Here is a 20,165-nt window from a genome sequence, read left to right on the forward strand (position 1 = left end):
GGACACAAGTGGGTGTAGCGACCCTGGACAGTTGGAGAGGAGATCTCGGAAGAGCCAAGGGCCCTGGAGCCCTAGCTCCGCTGGAGGGGTACTATGGAGCTAGCCAGTCCCCTCTTGAGTCGCAAGGCTGGGAAGTCCAGATGCTGGAGGCCAAGGACAGGCCTGCCTCTGACAGGGTCAGGCCTAGGAAGCCACTCAGACTTTGGAGGCGTTTCTGCCACTGGCCCCACAGCTAGGAGCCACCGGAGTCCAGAATCCTTTCCGTCGAATAGATTGAAAAAAGGGTTACGAAGCGGAGGTGCAGGGGCGGAATTCCACTAGGTTAAAGCGATTCGAAGTCTGGATTCTTAAGTACTCCTTGGTTTGAGGAGGAAGTGGGTGACCATTTCAAACGTGTGGAACAGAAGAGAAATTGGAGGGCGTTACTTTGGAGCGCACACCCCTGCACAAGGCCATTTTAGGCAAGCACGGGAGCCGCCTCAGCGCTCAGCGTTTATTGCAGCGAATCACTTCGTTCTCAAAAACTGCAGGGGGTGTGACCAGCTTTCCCAGCCAATCAGCTTTGGGTTCATTTGCATAGGTCCGAGTCAAATGTTCACAAACTCTAGAAACGGATGATATAAACAAGTTTCTTTTTCCCCTATCTTTCCTTCTGAAAGTTATAGTGTCCCTCGTTGATTATACAGCAATCAGAATTAGAAAACGCGACACTGAGCTCACCCTCACCAATAGTGGCGTTCATGGATATCCCATGTTCTCTCCAGGCCACTTCCTGTAGTGTTACAGCTCTTTTAGAATTTGTCTAGCAGGTTTTCCGGTTTTTACCGGAAGACCCCCTCCACAATACGTTTTTAACAATAGAGCTACCTCGGTTCTAGGAGTGGTTTTCGTTTTTAGATTTTTTTCTTTTACCACCCCCCCCCCCCCCCCCAACGGCATCGAGTCCAGTTGGGTCATCTCTCGTTTTAAGGCATTTTGGCGTTTAGTATTTCGCTGCACCGCGAGGCTTCCGGCTGCCGCTGATGCTGCTTCCCTTCCACCCCCGTCAGTTTCGAGAGTCGCTCTAGCAGGCTGATCGTTTTTTCCGTGCATTTCCTTGGTTCGGCTGCACGTGCAGCTTTTGTTACCCTATGGCGTCCGCCTCGGCCCAACCTGCGGCCCTGAGTGCCGAGCAAGCCAAGGGTGAGAAGCATTCTAGCCACCGGGTGGGCTTCCTGTTGGAGAAGGGCGCGGGCGGAGGGTACGGAGAGAGAGGTGTAGTTGTGCCGCCGGGAAATGGGGGCACAGGATACCATCTTTCTCTCTCCCCCAAAAGGGGTCCTTGCCCCTAGAGCGAGGGAATCTAGGCCGAGTTTATCGGGTTACTATGGCTTCAGCCCACTAATTCCCTGCCCTCTTCCCTGCGCTTTCGGTTGGGCCCGCCGGCCATGCTCTGACGCCTACCCGGGGATGCATCTGCCGCACAGTGGTCCTGGCCGAGGTCATCCAGGCGTTCTCGGCCCCGGAGAACGCCGTGCGCATGGACGAGGCTCGGGACAACGCGTGCAACGACATGGGCAAAATGCTGCAATTCGTGCTGCCCGTGGCCACGCAGATTCAGCAGGAGGTTATCAAGGCCTATGGCTTCAGCTGCGACGGGGAAGGTGGGTCGGATGAGGGTCGGGGTGAGTGGGTCCGGGAGAGGGCGCTCGATCCATCGGGTCCCTGAGCCGTCCTCCCTCATCTTGCCACACGGAGGCAGCCACAATCTGACGAACAGAATTGGCGGGCAGAGCCAAGGGTCTCCTGTGAACTTGTGCCAGGCGAAGTCTTAAATGCTGTTTGCAGTTACCCGTAATTATACTGTTACCCCATTTTAAGATGAGGAAACAGACTCTAGCAGTAAACTAAGTGCCTGAGGTCACAGCAGAGCTGGACTGGAACCCCCTTCCGATAGCTCTGGTTGGATGTCTGCGTGACAGTGCACTTGTGCAGCCCCTCCAACGTGTTTTAGCTAGTCTCTTTTGGAGGGTTGGCTGGTTAATTTCCTTGATGAGATCATGGTGTTCCCCAAAGGTGCTTATTGATTCAGCCCAGTTGGCCCATGGCCCTCAGCCCTCCTGTGTCCAGGTTATAGACTTGAGATCTTGTGGATGTTCATGCTTCAGGTTCTTGGGACTAAATTGCTGAAATGTTTCACCTGATCATGAGACACACACTGCTTTGGGATATTTCATTCAGTGCATCCCATCCAGTTGTGATGGGTATAGACCTGGAAATGGTTCACCCAAACGACACAGGGCAGAGGACTGCTTGTGTCTTATTTTGTAGACAGCTCCCTGACTAGAGGGGGAGCAACCAGTGACTCAGGCTCAAGCTGCCCCCTCCTGATGTCTGGGGCACACTTGTCCCCTGGGGGTGTGGGTTGACGCTCCACTTCCCCTTGCAGGTGTCCTTAAGTTTGCCCGCTTGGTCAAGTCTTATGAAGCCCAGGATCCCGAGATTGCCAGCTTGTCGGGCAAGCTGAAGGCGTTGTTCCTGCCACCCATGACATTGCCGCCCCACGGGCCTGCTCCCGGTGGCAGCGTGGCTGCCTCCTGAGGGTCGGCCCTCCCCTGGGACACTGCCCAGGAAGGGAAGACCTCGATGTTCCAGAGGATAATAAACATGCCTGTGACTTAGCCTCAGTGTCAGTCTTTTGTGACCCTGACAACCTCCACCGCTTGGCCCCAGGTTCCCTCTGCCATTTCAGGCTGCTTCAACTCCCTGTCCAGATCCTTCCTAGGTTCCTGCTGGGCCCAACTCTGCCTGCTCCAGGGCTCGGTGGGAGGAAGGACTTGCCCCTTAACACTCTGGATGGGTGGGTGGGCGGGCCTGCACAGGTGACACCTCTTCTTCCTGGGTTTTTCCTGAGGCCCCCTGGCTTGTGTGTGTGCTGGGAGGCTCCCCTATTGGTTGGTGTTCCCTTGGCCAGGGTTACTTCCTGGTCTTTGCCTCCACCCGCCCTCCCTCCAGCTGCTCTGTCGGCTTGAGCTCCAGGTGGAGCTCCAAGTGGCTCCTCCCCTCCCAAAGGAAGGAGGCCAGGACGACGGCCCTGGACTACCCAGCGGGGCTGGAGGTAGAGTCCGGCCTCTGTGGGCAGTCTGAGGCCAGCCCCGCCCACCTGTCCCTTTTTCAGGGATCACTAGTCAGGGGGCTCGTCGTTGTCGCTGTGGTGCCATTGGCCTGGAGGGCTGCATCAAGGAGGAAGTAGCTGAGTTCCCAGTGTTCTTCCTCACCTGTTTGGGCTACTGTGCACAGCTGCGCCCAGGCTCGGCCCCACCCCTTGTGGCCCTCTGCCTGTGACTCCCCCATCCCTCTGGGGAGATGCTGTCCGGTGGGTAAGTCCCCGGCTCCACCTGGCTGCCACGGCCTCCTCTTAGTTTGGGAGAGAGGGGCAGGGAGGGTTCTTGCTCATTCCTGGCAGGTGTGTGACCATAAGGGCGATCTACTTCCTGTCCCTCCCTCAAGATTTGAGGAACTCTAGGCTCATTCATGCCCCTCTGCCCCCTCCTCCTTTTCTCTGTCTAGCTCGTTTCCCCCGACCAGATGTGTATTTATTCTCTCCATTGCATGTTTCCCTTCACTCTCTGGCCTCCTGCTTCTGCTGTCCGCTTACCAGAAACCCTGGGTCGCCCACATCATCTGAAACATAACGTGTCTGGGAGGCAGACCTGAGAAAGCTCCCCCTTCTTCCCATGTAACTTCCCAACGTCTGGTGTTCATTCTACTTTCCTTCGGTGCCCCTCTGCCTCCCCCTCCCATGCATCTTTCATTCAACAGATGCATGCGGGGCACCTGTGCCAGGTACCTTTTACGGTGCTGGCAATAATGGAGTGAAGAAGATGGGGTCCTTGCCCTCACGGAGCTTCATTCCAGTGGGAGGCAGCAGACTACACAAAGAACCCAGTAAATAGGACAGTTTTAGATTCTCAGGAGTGTTCTGCAGAAACGTGAAAACAGCTACGTGTGCTAGCAAGTGACTGGGGGTGCCAGTGGCGTCACTAACTGGAGGGATCCAGGAGGGCTTTCCTGAAGAGGTGACATGTGCCCTGAGAGCTGGATGTGAGGAAGAGCCAGTCATGTGGTGACCAAGAGTCCAGCACCCCTGAGCAGAGGCCCTCCTGTGGGGACAAAGGAAACAGGAAACAGGGTGCCCCAAGCAGAGTAAAGCAGTGGGGAGGGAGGCGTGGACCCACAACTTCACATGCGGTCAGGATGGTGTGTCCGTGTGAGGGTATTTGCACTGGGCCGGGTATGTGTGTAGATGGCCGAGGATGGCGAGGTGTGTGCGTGGGACTGTTTGTGTTTGTGTATGTGTGTCCTGTGTGTGTGACAAGCCGGGTGTGTGTGTGTGTAAAAACAGGAGCTGAACTTGGGATCAGGCATGTACGTGGCTGTCGATGAGCTTGTTTACTGGACACAAACTCTGCATGAGGTGGCGTGCTAGCCTTTGAACATTCGAAGGTTGGCAAGATTGGCTGTGGACCCCACTGTGGCAGGGCCGACTCTGCAGACGCTCTTGCTGCCCTTGGCTCCAGGAAGGAGTTCATGTTCTTTTGACGGGGCTCAAAGTCCAGGACTCAAGGGATGGTCGGTATTAGGTCATACGGTAAACAGACCAAGCTTCCCGGGTACCAGAAAGAAGGGGGAGGCGGGGAGAGCCCCTTTTGGGCGGGGGAGAATCGATGTTTGATATTTCGAAAAGTGATAAAGTAGTCATCGTAGGAAAAATACTTCAGTTCAGCTTTAACACTTTGTTACTATTTTTCCTTAGTGTTTATTGAGGTCTAGCATACAGAATGCACATGAATGTGAAGCGTACGGCCTGATGAATGTCACATTTACATACACCTGTGTATATACCACCCAGATTAAGACGTAGAGCATTCCCAGCACCCCAGTTGTTCCCCAGAGATTGCCGTCTCCCAGTCAATGTATTCATTTTTATAAAGGTAATACATACCCACATGCTACAACATTCAAAACGGTATAAGGGAAAGAAGACATCCAGATGGCCAACAGACACATGAAAAGATGCTCAACATCACTGATCGTCAGGGAAATGCAAATCAAAACCACAATGAGATACCACGTTACATTTGTCAGAATGGCTAGAGTCAGAAAGACCAGAGATAACAAGTGTCGATGAGGATGTGGAGAAAAGGGAGCCCTCGCGCACTGTTGGTGGGGATGAAAATTGGTGCAATCACTGTGGAAATCGGTATGGAGTTTGCTCAAATAATTAGAAGTAGAAACACCATTTGATCTAATGACCTCCCTTCTGAGTATTTACCCAAAGAAAATGAAAACGCTAACTCAAAAAGATATCTGCACCCCTATATTCATTGCGGCATTGTTTACAGTAGCCAAGGAATGGAGGCAACCCAAATGTTCATAGACAGATGAATGGATAAAGAAGATGTGGTATATATGTATAATGGAATGTTACTCTGCCATAAAAAAAAAATCTTGCCATTTGTGACAACATGGATGGATCTAGAGGGTATTGTACTAAGTGAAAGAAGAGAAAGACAAAGACTGTACGATTTCACTTATATGTGAAACCTACAAAACAAAACAGGGGCGCCTGCTGTCACAATTGGAAGAACATGTGACTCTGATCTCAGGGTCGTGAGTTTGAGCCCCACACTGGGTGTAGACATTACTTTAAAAAAAATCTTAAGGGGCGCCTGGGTGGCTCAGTCAGTTGAGCACCCGACTTCAGCTCAGGTCATGATCTCACAGCTCGTGAATTCGAGCCCCCCGTCTGGCTCTGTGCTGACAGCTCGGAGCCTGGAGCCCGCTTCGGATTCTGTGCCTCCCTCTCTCTCTGCCCCAACCCACTCTCATTCTGTCTCTGTTTCTCTCAAAAATAAATAAACATGTAAAAACATTTTTTAAAAATCTTAAAGAAAAAAAAAAAAAACAACCAACAACAAACACCCAACTAGCAGAAACAGACCTATGAACACAGAGAGTAAAATGATGGTTGCCAGAGGGGAGGCGGGTGGGAGGGGGCAAAATGGATGAAGCAGAGTGGGAGGTGGAGGCTTCTAGTTACGGATAGAATAAATCATGGGGATGAAAGGTACAGCATAGCGAATACAGTCAGTTGTGTTGTAATAGTGTTGTGTGGTGACAGATGGCGGCTATGCTTGTGAGCGGAGCATAATATATAGAGATGTCGAATCACTATGTTGTACACCAGAAACTAATGGAACATTGTGTGTCAATTACCCTTCCGTTAAAAAAACAGGTACAAGGGAGAGGTGAATGTCCCTCCCAGCCCTCTCCTCGGGCCACCTAGTTTCTTTCCCTAGGGGAAGCCACCAGTACGAGAGCTTTCTGTGTGCCCTTTGTTAGATTGCTTTCCTCGTTTTGGTTTGGCGTGTTGTGTTTGTCTGTGGGATTACACACAGGGAGCATCGTGAACTTCTAGTGTGTAGGGCTTCTTGAGGTCATCCAGCCCTGAGAATATCAGTCGATGGCAGGGACCTCAGTCCCCAGGAGACAGGCCCCTGGTCAGAGTCCTGAGCTCTGGCTAATTCAGAGCCGTCCCCTTGACAAGAACCTATGGCCCAGGTATAGGGTGGAAGGACCCCCAGGGGGCGTGGAAGCTCTACCCCCACCTGCTTTCCCAGCTCTGCTTCCCCTTGCATTCTGTTCCTTGGCTCCACTGGCTGGTTAGGGCACAGAGGGACAAAGACTAGGACAAGAAGTAGAAAAGGTGTATGTTTGACAGCTGCTATTTTGTCCATCCCAGTGCCCCAGTGGTACCTCTTCAGATGTGTAGGTCAGAGGAGGCGAGGGCACCTCTCTCTTTGTAAGCATCTGCTTGGCCGTGGCTGTTAGGAAGTGTCCCCTTCCCTGCCACCCCCAGTGGACGGGACGTCCCGACCTCTGTTCTTTGAAGCCCTAAGGCCTGGCATACAGGAGCTGAAATCACTGACCTTGGAACCCCTGTGGGGTTCATGCCGGCACCGCCACTTAACTGACTGCCTAACCTCAGGCAAGTTCCCTACCTTCCCTGAGCCTCAGGTTCCTTGTCTGTAAAATGGGGATAAAGACAGCACCTGCTTCATTAGGGCTCTGATGAGGGATAAATCAGATAAGGCACATAAATGACATGAGAGCACAGTGCCTAGCATACAGGGAGACTCCGTGAAATGAGAGTTGTGGCTGTCACCGTTATTGTTTTTAGTGTTTATTTATTTATTTATTTATTTATTTATTTATTTATTTTTTTAAATTTTTTTAACATTTATTTATTTTTGAGACAGAGAGAGACAGAGCATGAACGGGGGAGGGTCAGAGAGAGGGGGAGACACAGAATCGGAAGCAGGCTCCAGGCTCTGAGCTGTCAGCACAGAGCCCGACGCGGGGCTCGAACGCACAGACTGTGAGATCATGACCTGAGCCGAAGTCGGCCGCTCAACCGACTGAGCCACCCAGGCGCCCCAATGAGAGTTGTGGCTGTCACCGTTATTGTTTTTAGTGTTTATTTATTTATTTATTTGAGAGAGAGAGAGAGAGAGCACGCAAGCAAGTGAGTGGGGGGTGGCGGGGCAGAGAGAGAGGGAGACTGAGAATCCCAGGCGGGCTGTGCGCTGTCAGTGCAGAGCCCGATGTGGGGCTCCAAATCCACGAACCGTGAGATCATGACCTGAGCCGAAATCAAGAGTTGGACGCTTAACCAGCTGAACCACCCAGGCGCCCTTCAGTGTCACCATTATTATTAGCTTGGACCAGGGAAGGCTGTGCGGATGCAGCTGGTGGAGGAGGAAGGGTTGGCATGTGACTGCGAGTGGGCTCACATTTACGAAGACCAGTCTTCGCCTGTAGGCTGCAAGGCACATTTGCGTCCTTCTTTCTTGTGTCGTCACCCTTGCGGAGTGCCATGCTCCTGGAGCCTTTGATGGCAGACGGCAGACGACGTGTGGGAAGTGGGCCCCCTCCCCACCCCCACTGCCACCCTGCTCTGCTTCTCTTCTGCGCTCTGCTCCAAAACGAGAAGTACAGTGAGTTCCCCCAAGGGGTCGGCCGCGCCCCTTCCTGTCCCCGCCCTGCCGGCTGTCCCAGGCCAGTGGAGTGGCAGCCCCAGAACCAGGACCGCCAGGGCTGTGAGGCGGCCTGGGCGCTGGGAGTTGGCGGCCTGCCTGGGCTCACCAGCACATCTCATTCCCTGCACCCCCTTCCTCTCAGGGAGCCCCCAGGATGGTGAGGTAAGGTCCTGGGAACCACGGTAGGCAGGAGGCGAGGGTGCCCTGCGGCCGGAGGGACCTCTCCTCACTGCCTTCCGGGCCTGCAGGTGGTTTCACCGAGACCTCAGTGGGCTGGATGCAGAGACGCTGCTCAAGGGCCGCGGGGTCCATGGGAGCTTCTTGGCTCGGCCCAGTCGCAAGAACCAGGGCGACTTCTCCCTCTCCGTCAGGTAGGTGGCCCTCAGTTCCAGCCAGGGCCCGCATTTTGCAACTCCGTTCTCGGTTCCAACCTCCCAGCCCCCAGCACCAGCATGTCTCCCGTCCCCCTCCGTGTCTACCCTGTCCCTGTGTGTGCCCCGTGCTCAGGACCCCAGCCCATCCCCCTCTCTGTCCCTACCTCTCCTCTTGCACCCACTGGCCTCACCGTCTGGTGCCCCGCAGGGTCGGGGATCAGGTGACCCACATTCGGATCCAGAACTCGGGAGATTTCTATGACCTGTACGGAGGGGAGAAGTTTGCGACACTGACGGAGCTGGTGGAGTACTACACACAGCAGCAGGGTGTCCTACAGGACCGGGATGGCACCATCATCCACCTCAAGTACCCGCTGAACTGCTCCGACCCCACCAGCGAGAGGTGAGGGGCGTCATACCCTGACCCACCCCCTCCCACCCCGTCCCTGATTTTCCCATCCTTCCCGGGGCTCCGTGGGCCTCTTTCTTCCATGTGATCTGGGCCTGTGTCTCGGGGCACTAACCCCTCATACCCTTTCCCTCAGCCCCTGAGAAAGCAGGGAACATCATCTTGCCCTTTTCCGGGGTCCCTGCCAGCTGGCCTCCCAGGCCTGCTCGTGATGCAGAGGCCTGGTGGCCGCCTTTCACAGTAGGCCAGCTCTGTTGTTAGAAAGCTCTTCTGTCTATGGAACCGAAATGGCCTTCGTTTAGCCACACTCTCCCCCAGCACAGGTTGGTACACAGAGAGACGAATGTTGAGGAGGGGCAGAGGAGATTTGTATTTACGACGACATTTAATGCCTTATCTCAGCAACACAGTGATGACGGGTCTGCTTTTGGGGGCTTGGTAGAGCTTGACCAGAACACAGACCAGTTGAAAACCGTCTGATATGGTTGTGTGTGCAAGGGGCCTAGTACCTGGGCACAGGACACTCAAGGCATTTCTCCCCTGTCCCTTTGGCTTCAAAGATGTGGTCCCCACGACTGGGCAGGCTGCTCCCTATGTGGTCTTCCTAAAGCATGGTGGGGGGTGGGGTGGAGGAGCAGAACATTCGGCATTACACCATGGCTCACTTTAGTGGCTGTATCTCAATGACAGCTCCATTAAGGTGAAGGGCAGCCCAATAACTCTAAGCGTTTTTTGGTTTTTGTTTTTGTTGTTTTTTTACACTCCTGGGGCCAAGCCAACTTGCCCTTGTCCTGTATTTGGGTGTTGATTGTTGAAATGATTGTGAATCTTGATTCTGTCCGTTTTCGGTCTTTCTGAGATGCATGCCTCCCAACTCACCTCAGTATTTTTGTTCAAGTCACTGATTCAAACTTAGAACTGAGTGAGGCTGAGGTGAAGGCCCCGGGGCCCACCGCTGGGCACCACTCACCAGCCAACATGAAGCCGCTCATTCATTTGCCTTGAAGCCACCTCTTCTAGGCGCGAAGCCCAAGCATGGATGACTTTGCTCATGGTGGCCCTCCTTGGTCCTTATTGGGTATCTGCTCCCTCTCGTTCTTTTCCTATGCCCCGCCTGCAACGTTAATGGGCCTTTGCCACCTAGACCCTCTTGAACTCAGCGCGGTACCTCTCTTTCTCCTTGCCCAAAGCCGGCATCTTCCCTGCAGGAGGATGGGTTGCTGGAGGCCCTGGAGAAGCAGTAGGTTGTGGATGGAGCTAGAAGAGGGAAGGAGCAGCTGAGCAGACCCCCTGGGGAGGAGGCTGGGGCCTGGCTTCAAATGGCTTGGGAGAAGGGGGAGAAGGAGAAGGGCAGAGCTGGGGGCTGGGGGGCAGGGAAGGATGGAGGGAATCCAGGCCAGGGAAACTGACTCCAAGAGGCCCTTTCGGTGACCCACACCAGGACGCCAGCATGCCTGGCTCACCCCTGACCCTGGGATTGCGTGGGGGAGGCTCCTTCTCCAAACCTCCCTTTGTGTTCCCAGCCCTGGCCCGCTGCCTCTCCTCCTCCCCTCCTGCGAGGAAATTTGCATTTGTCCCGCCAATGGCTAGCTCTCTGCCTATGGTCAGCCTGACATTTGCATGGAAACTTCCTCATCCTGGGCTAGGGGGACGAGGGTCAGCCCCCTCCCCATTGCCTGGGGGGGCCCTGGTCTATCCCTGATTGGTGGGATGGGGTGGCCCGGGGTGCTGCTTGGGGACAGGGAGGGAGTGAGGTGGGGCAAGACAGACTGGTCCCCCCCTCCTCCCCCCATCCCTGCGGTTGGAAAATGCCCCCTCCCCTGGTCCCTGGGCTGAGGAAACCTCACACCCTCACTTCTCACTCTCTCCCCAGAAGGAGTTTTGTGTTTTTTCCATCACGTGGTTTCCTGTGGGGCTGGGCATTGTGGGGCTACAGTTTCCTCCTGGGAAGGGGGTGTGCTTTGGGGAAAGGTCCTAGTTCCGCTTTCTGCCCTTCTGAGCCCCTCTGAGCCCCAGCCTCCCCTTCAGTGATGTCACCCTGGACACCTCAGAGCCCCCCACACCCCTGTTTCCCCAGCAGGGTTGTCTGTCTTCCCTGCCACCCAGGGGGGAGTTGTCCCCATCACGACTCCCTTGTGACTTCCGTCTCTCCCAATCTCCACTGCTCTCTGTGGTTTGGCCTCTGCGCTTCTCTTGGTCCCCCTCCTCTTTCCCTAGCTCAGCCCTGGCTTTCATGGAGACCCTTCCTTGGTTTCTCCCCTACAGTTGTTCTGGATGTGGCTTGCCTCTCTGCCTCTGTCTCATGTTCTCAGAGGCGGGCCTGGCTACCACCCAAGGGCCTAGGGCCCAGCTTCAGGCTCCTTATCTGTAAAATGGGATCGAACCTACCTGTCAACATTTTTGTGAGAGCAGTGGACCCAACTATGGTGGTGGATTTGAAAGCATGTAGCACAGCGCCTGGCACATCATAGTCACTCTATTTCCCTGTCTCTGCTCAGTGCCTGCCCCTTGGCCTAGGGGTCACCTTCCCTGATGTTGCCTTCTATAGGTGGTACCACGGTCACATGTCTGGGGGGCAGGCAGAGACACTGCTGCAGGCCAAGGGTGAGCCCTGGACGTTTCTCGTGCGTGAGAGTCTCAGCCAGCCTGGAGATTTTGTGCTGTCCGTGCTCAGCGACCAGCCCAAGGCTGGCCCAGGCTCCCCACTCAGAGTCACTCATATCAAGGTCATGTGTGAGGTAAGGCAGCCGGGCAGCGGGGAAGGCATCCTGCCGGGGCTCCTGTCTATGCTCAAAGCCCCGGCAGTGGGGAGGATCAGCCTAGCTTTGGTCCAAGGCTGGGGGTGTAGGGAGGGAGACTCAGGTCATGCAGAATGGCCTGACTTGGCATCCCGCAGGGTGGACGCTACACGGTGGGTGGCTCAGAGACCTTTGACAGCCTCACAGACCTGGTGGAGCATTTCAAGAAGACGGGGATTGAGGAGGCCTCGGGTGCCTTCGTCTACCTGCGGCAGGTGAGAGGGGCGGGCCTGGCAATCCCTCAGACCCAGGAGCTCTGTGCTCTCAAGTGGGCGCTGACTTCTCACCTGTCCCTGCCCAGCCGTACTATGCCACTCGGGTGAACGCAGCTGACATTGAGAATCGGGTGTTGGAACTCAATAAGAAGCAGGAGTCAGAGGACACAGCCAAAGCCGGCTTTTGGGAGGAGTTTGAGGTGCGTGGGGTCTCAGGCCCCGTCCCCTCTCTCCCCACCCCATACACTGGTCTGCCCCGTCTTATCTCCGTGTGCGGATGGCCCTCCAGGGGCTGGCACTCAGTTTCCCCCTCTCGCCCCTCAGAGTCTGCAGAAGCAGGAGGTAAAGAACTTGCACCAGCGGCTGGAAGGCCAGAGGCCAGAGAACAAGAGCAAGAACCGTTACAAGAACATTCTTCCGTGTGAGCACGCTGCCCCCTGGCTGCCTTCATCCCTCCCACTTCCGGGCAGCGTCCATTCACCCAGGAGACTCCCCTTCCCCCAGCCAACCTCCCTCCATCTCATAAGGTCCCTACTCCCCGCCCCAGGAGGGTCCACCTCCTCACCCACACAACAGGGCCTCCCTCCTGCAGAAAGCCTCTGCCCCTCCCACTGGAGCCTCCCCGCACTAGACATCCACCGCCCTCCTTCCTCTGAGACCTCCAACCCCGCTCCCCATGTGGATCCTCCGCCCCCACCTGCCCACAGTGCTCCGAGAGCCTCCTGGCCTCTAAGATAAGAATGGCCTGTGAGCTTAGGAAGGGTCTGACCCAGGGGCTGATGAGTACCTGGCTGACCCAGGCCCATCTTGTTTCCTCCCTGCCCACCCCCAGTCGACCACACCCGAGTGATCCTGCAGGGACGTGACAGCAACATCCCTGGGTCCGACTATATCAATGCCAACTACGTCAAGGTCAGTGGCGCCTGCTGGTCACATGGGAGGAGAGGCTGGGCCCTGGGGATTCCCCATCTCACGGGGGTACTGGAGCCAGAGACGTGTAGCAAAGTTAGGTGGTGAGGAGGGTGGTGGTGCAGGGGCTCACAGTCCTGGGGTGCATCTCTCTACCCTTGCTTCCAGAACCAGCTGCTAAGCCCCGATGAGAACGCTAAGACCTACATCGCCAGCCAGGGCTGCCTGGAGGCCACAGTCAACGACTTCTGGCAGATGGCATGGCAGGAGAACACCCGAGTCATTGTCATGACCACCCGAGAGGTGGAGAAAGGCCGGGTAGGGCCAAGTCCTGTGCTGTCCCCTGATCCCCACCCCTTCCCCTCTCCGCTCCCCCCCGCCCCAGTGCTTTGTTATCCATCACCATTAAACCAAAGAAATGCCAGACGCCAGGGGCAGAAAGTCCCCTCAGAGGGCAAAGTCCAACCCTTGTTGGGAAACTGAGGCACAGAGACACTCTTGGATAAGCACTGTCTCCCAGATCCCTGCTTCCAACCTGGGGCGCTCCTGACCACCAGACCCCGGTTTTAAGTGGGCTTTCTTCCTTTTTTTAAAAAAAATTTTTTTTTAAATGTTTGTTTATTTTTGAGAGAGAGAGAGAGAGAGAGAGAGAGAGAGAGAGTGCGAGTTGGCAAAGAGAGAGGGAGACACAGAATCTGAAGCAGGCTCCAGGCTCCAGCACAGGGCCTAACATGGGGATCGAACTCATGAACTGCAAGATCATGACCTGGGCCGAAGTCAGACACTTAACCGACAGAGCCACCCAGGCACCTCTTAAAGTGTCCGGAAGCAAACCTGCCTCCTGCCCCTCCCCCACCTGTCCCCATCCAAGCCACAGCCCTCCTGTCCTCCCTTGCCTCGTAAATCTCTCTGGAGTCTGCCCCTCACCCTTACCCCACCACCCAGCTGGTATCCCTGCCTGTGCGCCGTGCCCTTCTAGGGCACTTCTGCACTGGAGTCAAAGGGGTCCCGTCCAAAGCATACACTCCATCAAGCTGCTCCCTCTCTTGAACACCTTTCAGTGGCTCCCAGTTGTCTTCAGGTCATACTCTGAGACCTGGCCGTCAAGGCGTGGTGACTTCGCTACAACACTCCCTGCCTCAGGTTTCCACGCCTTGGCATCAGCTCACTTTCTGCTAGGAAATGACTTCCTCTCTCTCTGCACTCTCTCTGCCGGACAGACTCCCTGTTTTTGAAGACCTAGCTCAAATGCTTCCTCCTCTGTGAAGCCACCTGTGATTTCCTCCGTAACCTGGAGGGAGGATTAGTCTCTCCCTCTACCCTGATCCCGAGTGGCTCTGTTAACCCTGTTCGCCTCTCTGTGACCTCCTAGAGGCACAGGGGCAGAGCCCGTGTCTTCGCCGTGTCTGCGACTCCAGCCTGGTCTCCGCAACTTCACGTACAACGTGCGCACCTGCAGATGTTTCCCAAATGAATTGCTAGGTTGAGTGGCTGGTCAGGTCTCACCGCCTCTTGGTGGCTGAGCCATGACTGGATCCTGTCTCTGACTCTCGGCCAGTTCATCCATTCGTCCAACAAATGTTGTTGACTGGGCCAGCGCCAGGGACCCAGGACCTTGCAAAGGGCCTGGAACAGGTCCCTGTGTGTTGCTTCTGTGCCTCACTCCTCACCTCCACCCTCCCTTTCCAGAACAAATGTGTGCCATATTGGCCAGAGGTGGGCGCTCAGCGCGTTTATGGACCGTACACAGTAACCAATTGCGGGGAGCATGACACAGCTGAGTACAAACTCCGTACCTTGCAGGTCTCCCCGCTGGACAATGTGAGTGTCCCCTCCATCCTTGTCTCACTCCCGGGGCCCCTCCTGGGAGCTGCTCTCATGTCTGGTTGGGTGGGACGGGGTGGTGTGTGGGAACAGAGGGCACTGGCCCTATGCACTCTGCCCAGGGGGACCTGGTTCGGGAGATCTGGCACTATCAGTACCTGAGCTGGCCTGACCATGGCGTCCCCAGCGAGCCTGGGGGTGTCCTCAGCTTCCTGGATCAGATCAACCAGCGGCAGGAGAGTCTGCCTCACGCGGGACCCATCATCGTGCACTGCAGGTGAGAACAACGATGAAGTTAGGAGTCGTGATGGCCAGTAAATCCTGCTAAGTGTCGCGTGCTGCTCATCGTAAACACTGCTTTCCGAGCTAATGCATTTCACGCGTCCGTCCCCCTGATCCCAGCCTCATCCGGGCTCCTTGACGGCCCCAGACCCCTGTGGGAAACTTAAGCTTGAACCCACCCCACTGATTGATCCTGTGCCTGGGGGTGGCTTCTTCAGAGACTTCGAGACTTCCCTGGATGTACCGTCTCATCCAGGCCTGCCACATACAGATGAGAAAACAGGCCCAGCAGCTTGCCAGCTGGCCTTCGAGAGAGCCTGCACAGACACTCACAACAGACCTTGGTCGGTCATGTTGTTTCCTCACACGGGCTTACTCAGCGTATATATTTTCTCGGCCCCAAGCGTCTCCCATCTGGGGGCAGTGTGGCTCCCTACGTTTTCTCATTTTCCCCTCTGTAGCCCCCGGGGCGCTTAGCCTTCTCTGCTTCTCCCTTCCCAGCTAGTGACCCCAGCTTGGCCTCCAGGGTTGCGTGGCGACGGGTGGTATCTCTTCCAGAGGGGCCCACGCATCACTAGCTCCACTGGAGAGCCTCATGACTAGGAGAACCTGTTCCTGCTAAACGGGGAGGTGGGGGGTCAGCAACGAGGAGGTGGGGGGGGGGGGGCCCATCAGGCCTGAAGGGCAGAGTCCTGTAGATGGGCCTACCCAGCCCGCCTGGCCTGGGTGCATGGGAGGCAGTGGGTGCAGGTTCCTGGACAGAGACCGTAGTTTTAAATTTCAGTTCTGCTACTCACCGGCTGTGTGATCGTGGACAAATTGCTTGGTTACTCTGACCCGCAGATTCGTCTTCTGTAAATTCAGGATCTCCTATGGTTGCTCTGAGGGTGAAATAAGACCCCGTCACTGTGTCGGGAATATAGTGAATCCCTGAAGAAATGGGAGCTGTGAATGGTTTAATAACTCACAGCAGGAAGAGAATGGGGAAACGGGAGCCTGCTTTTTCTGCTTCCCTACCCTCTCCCTCCAAGTGACCCCAGGCTGCGAGGGCCTCACACTTCTTCCTTCTTCCCACCAGCAACTGCTTGTCCTGGGGCAGGGCTGGGTGGGCTGAAACTGGGGGTACCCCCCACGTGCCATCTAAGGGACTCTGCTCTGCCTCCAGGGGCAGGCCCATCGCCCACAACGACCCTCCTGCTACCCCCCTTCCACTTCTTGAAATCCCCATGGCCTTTATTTAGATGCTACAGGAAGGAAGTGGGTAAGGGGGGGGGGGTGTTATTTTTGACAATCTGGGTTTGAAATTAGACAGTGCAACTCAGGTCACCAGCCTGATGGGCCCAGCAAAGGGGGTGGGACTGCAGTCTCCGAGGGGTCCTGAGGTTCCCCGGGACTGTTTGCCCAAGGGTGGTGGCACAGGGTGGGGAAGGGGACAGCCCTTACTGCGTGGCTCCCCCACCTCTCCACAGCTCCTGACCCCAGTGCCCTTTGTGCCCTGCTGTCTCTAGGGCTGCCCTTTCCCTGCCGTCAGGGTCTGAAAAAAAAAAGAAAAAAAGGGAAACGAAGCCCTGCTTAAAAAAGTTCTAAATATAACTTTAGAAGGGCAGGGGCGGGGTGCAGGGAAGGCCTCATTCAGGCCAAGGGTGTGGGAGAGGGCCAGGGGAGGCCCGGAGTGCCTGTGGGGCAGGCAGGACCTTGATGGGGCTGGGGCTCCTAGATCCTCCAGAGTAGGGAGCAGCCCGCAGCAGGAATGAGGCGTCAAAGCAGGAAGTGGTGGCGCAGGGAGTTGGGGTGCAGCCGGCTGGCCTGGGAGCACTTGAGAGACGGCCCGCCTACAAATCCCTGGGCTGAAGTGATGTTTGTGGGTGCGGAACCAAGGAAGCTTCCGCCTCCGGCCTGTCGGCCCTGTGACCCCGGGCGTGTTACCTCATCTGTCTGGAGCCTCAGTTTCTTCATGCTACCATGCTGGAGCTGAATGCCGGGGCTCCCCCTTCCCGGTGAGGCCTCTGACGGCACCCCCTTCCCTCCCCAGCGCAGGCATTGGCCGCACAGGCACCATCATCGTCATCGACATGCTCATGGAAAGCATCTCCACCAAGGGTGAGCGGGACCCGTGGGAGACGCAGGTGGGTGGCTGGGTGAGCAGCCCTTCGGTCACCCCCTCCGCCTGAGCCTGAGGTCCAACTGCCATGCCTGCCCAGGGTTGGACTGTGACATCGACATCCAGAAGACCATCCAGATGGTGCGGGCGCAGCGCTCCGGCATGGTGCAGACCGAGGCGCAGTACAAGTTCATCTATGTGGCCATCGCCCAGTTCATTGAAACCACCAAGAAGAAGCTGGAGGTCATTCAGGTGTGTGTTGAGCGGGGCCTGGCGGAGCTGTGGGGGGGCGTGGGCATCACCTGGTCCCTGCTGGGACCACCACCCTCCCACCACACCTCTGCCCACAGTCCCAGAAGGGCCGGGAGTCAGAGTACGGGAACATCACCTACCCCTTAGCCATGAAGAACGCCCATGCCAAGGCATCCCGCACCTCTTCCAAGTGAGTGACCCCCACCTGCCACCTCCCAGCATCTACTCCCCCCTCCTCCTCCTCGGCCCGACCCTCCCTTTCCAGAGATGACAAGTGCTGCTGTCAGGGAGACCTGGGTTCAAGCTCAAGCTTGACTCTTACTACCTGTGTTCACAAGTATTTCCTGAGTTGGGCCTATGTCTATGTCGGGCCTGTGCTGGGTACCAGTGGTATTCCTGGTGTAGAAGATGGAGCCGTTGCCCACAAGGAGCTTCTAGTCTAGTGAAAGGACAGTGACCAGGTCTCCTCTCTCCTGGCCTCAGTTTGTTCACCTGTGAAATGGGTGGGCCAGACGGGGCCGCTGGAGCTGGGTAACCCTGCACGGTCTCCTGACCTGCGCCAACTGCCCACCCCACCTGCAGACACAAGGAGGATGTATATGAGAACTTGCACAGTAAGAACAAGAAGGAGGACAAGGTGAAGAAGCAGCGGTCGGCGGACAAGGAGAAGAGCAAGGGTTCCCTCAAGAGGAAATGAGGCGGGGTATGGCCCCTCTGCTTAGGGCTCCTCCTTGCCCTGCCCCCCAGTGTCGCTGGGTCCAGTGCTTTCCCCTGGATGGATGCGGTAGCTGCGGCCTTCCCCTGCCCTTCCCGGCCATTCCAGACCTTCTTGTTCCCCTTCCCCGCTTCGGTTCCAGCCACCCCCTTACTCCGTTCCTCCCTTCTCTTTGCAGCCTCAGCCCTGATCCCTGCAGAGGCCTCCGGTGGGCCAACCCACGGCCGGAACTGAGGAGCCCACCCCCATTCTATTGTAATTTAAGTGGCTGTGTCCCTACTTCCCTCTTCCTGACCCTGTATATAGCCCCACGAGACTCCAGGCAGCATCAGGCCCTATACTCTTGTAAATAAAGCCCCTAGGATCACTGTGTGTGGGTCTCTAACTGTGACTGCCTGGGCCTGAGGAGCTCAGAAGGGGACTGGGGGAGGAGGAGTGAGCAGGGAGCCGTGTGTGTGTGTGTGTGTGTGTGTGTGTGTGTGTGTACACAAAAGCACAAAAGCTTGACTTTCACCTTTGACCTGACCTGGTTCTGGACTCTGCTTAACATACTAGGAGTGTGACCGTGGGCCAGATTCCTCAGTCTCTTCTTTAAAGTGGAGAATGATGAAAGGTTACAGCACAGGGAATATAATCAATGGTGCTGTAATGGCACCTTGCAAGATGACAGATGGCGGCTGCACTTGCGGTGAGAGCGTATCATAATGTATAGACTTGTGGAATCGGTAATTGGTACACCCGAAGGCAATGGAACATTGTGTGTCGACTGTACCTCGGTTAAAAGAAAAAAAAAAAAACTATATATAAAATAAAATGGAGGATGATCCTGAGGGTGGTTGTGAAGATCATTGAGGTGAGGGATCAAGGTCGTAACTGGCAACAATAATTCATTACACATTTGCCACGTGTCAGGCACTGTTTACAAGACTACACACTCATTCACCTTAGGTGGCTGTGTCATTCCTGTTTCACCGTGGGGAAAACTGAGGCACGGGTAGGTCACATAACTTGCTCGCAGACACACAGCTACCGAGCAGTGAGGCTGAGATTTGAACTCGGGCCGTCTGTCTGCGGAGCACACACTCCTGGAGAGGCAGCCTTGGTCGCCCTGAAGGGACACAACCGCACTCCTCTAGCGCTGACTTCTAGATCTGAGAGCTGAGACCAGTACAAGCCAGGAAGCAGGGGCCTGGTGCCACCCACTGCCCCACCCCTCTCTGGGCTCCCGTGAGCCGCGCTCCTCCCTTGACGGGAGCCCCTACTGGCCTGGTGTTCCTGGGCAGTTTTATTTTTGTCCCCTCGGCCTTGCCCTGTGTCCAGGGTGGACTACCAAGGATCCCTTCTTTGTGTTAAGGCTTTATCTTGATTTGAATTAAGGCCCCGCTCCTGGCGAGTTAAGCCTGTGAGGGTCCCGCCCAGGAAGGCCTAGCTCCCTGCTGCAGGAGAGGCCGAGGGGTGGGCTGGCCCCTACTGTCATTCATTAGCATGTGCTTTACTTGAGTGTCCACTGTGTCACAGGCACTGGAGCAGTGCTGAGGGCATGATGTGAACAAGACAATTCCTGTTGGGGAGCTAGGAGACAAGCCCACAAACAGGAAATAAGTACGGACAGGTGTTAAGGATGCAAACAAAGGAGACTGAGAGGAAGCTGGGAAACCAAGGAGAGCTTGGATTGGGCCACACAATAGCTCCTGGAGCCATCGCCCTCCAGGGGGTGGGGGTGGGGTGGAGTGTCACCTGCCGCCTGGGGGGGGCGGGGAGGACTCTTCTCTCCCGGCAACGCCTAGAGCTGCACAAAAGAAAGGCAGGTCCCACCCCTCTAACCACCCTAGGGCCAACTGCTCCGTAGGCTGGGACTTGCATCCAGGGCATTGAGGTGGGTCCAGGAGCAGCTCTGCCCCGGGGTGCTCGGTCCGTTTCCCAAGGAGCAGCAGGGGCGTTTCTCCCCACGGGATGGCTAGGAGGGCTGAAGGAGAGCAGCTCAGTACTTTCACCAGCAGGGTAGGGTCAGTACTGCTGCTCCTGGCCAGCTCTGGCCTTCTGGCAGGGGTGGGCTCCCCAACTTTAGGGCTGAGGACAGGGAGACACCCTGCTGGGGGGTTGAAGACACCCGTCAACAGGCAGGGATGCCCGGCAGGCGGAGGGCACAACCCAATCCCTGCTGAGCTGACCCCTCGCTGACCTCAGGGGTGTCTGGCCTGGGAG

At 56.1% G+C, this 20,165-nt stretch overlaps 2 protein-coding genes and 1 non-coding gene across 3 annotated transcripts; all 3 read left to right on the forward strand.

Annotated features, from left to right (window-relative positions):
- The first annotated feature begins 775 nt into the window (after positions 1–775).
- On the forward strand, positions 776–837 carry LOC122225726. The gene has a single exon (XR_006205330.1). It is a non-coding gene; the product is annotated as a U7 small nuclear RNA (small nuclear RNA).
- On the forward strand, positions 793–2,660 carry CB4H12orf57 (chromosome B4 C12orf57 homolog). The gene is made up of 3 exons (XM_042945691.1): positions 793–1,182; positions 1,467–1,643; positions 2,429–2,660. Exons 1-3 carry the CDS (start codon positions 1,131–1,133, stop codon positions 2,578–2,580), a joined length of 381 nt encoding a protein of 126 aa, XP_042801625.1. The 5' UTR covers positions 793–1,130; the 3' UTR covers positions 2,581–2,660.
- A 5,430-nt stretch (positions 2,661–8,090) lies between these two features.
- Positions 8,091–18,792, forward strand: PTPN6 (protein tyrosine phosphatase non-receptor type 6). Its single transcript, XM_042945692.1, has 16 exons — positions 8,091–8,243; positions 8,330–8,452; positions 8,664–8,858; positions 11,413–11,602; positions 11,761–11,877; positions 11,964–12,077; positions 12,202–12,298; positions 12,710–12,789; positions 12,955–13,104; positions 14,476–14,607; positions 14,733–14,887; positions 16,925–16,992; positions 17,094–17,245; positions 17,344–17,435; positions 17,828–17,948; positions 18,139–18,792. Exons 1-15 carry the CDS (start codon positions 8,236–8,238, stop codon positions 17,940–17,942), a joined length of 1,788 nt encoding a protein of 595 aa, XP_042801626.1. The 5' UTR covers positions 8,091–8,235; the 3' UTR covers positions 17,943–17,948; positions 18,139–18,792.
- The last annotated feature ends 1,373 nt before the right edge of the window (positions 18,793–20,165 follow it).

The sequence above is a fragment of the Panthera leo genome, chromosome B4 (genome assembly GCF_018350215.1).
Source record: "Panthera leo isolate Ple1 chromosome B4, P.leo_Ple1_pat1.1, whole genome shotgun sequence".
In the NCBI taxonomy this organism is placed as follows: Eukaryota; Metazoa; Chordata; class Mammalia; order Carnivora; family Felidae; genus Panthera; species Panthera leo.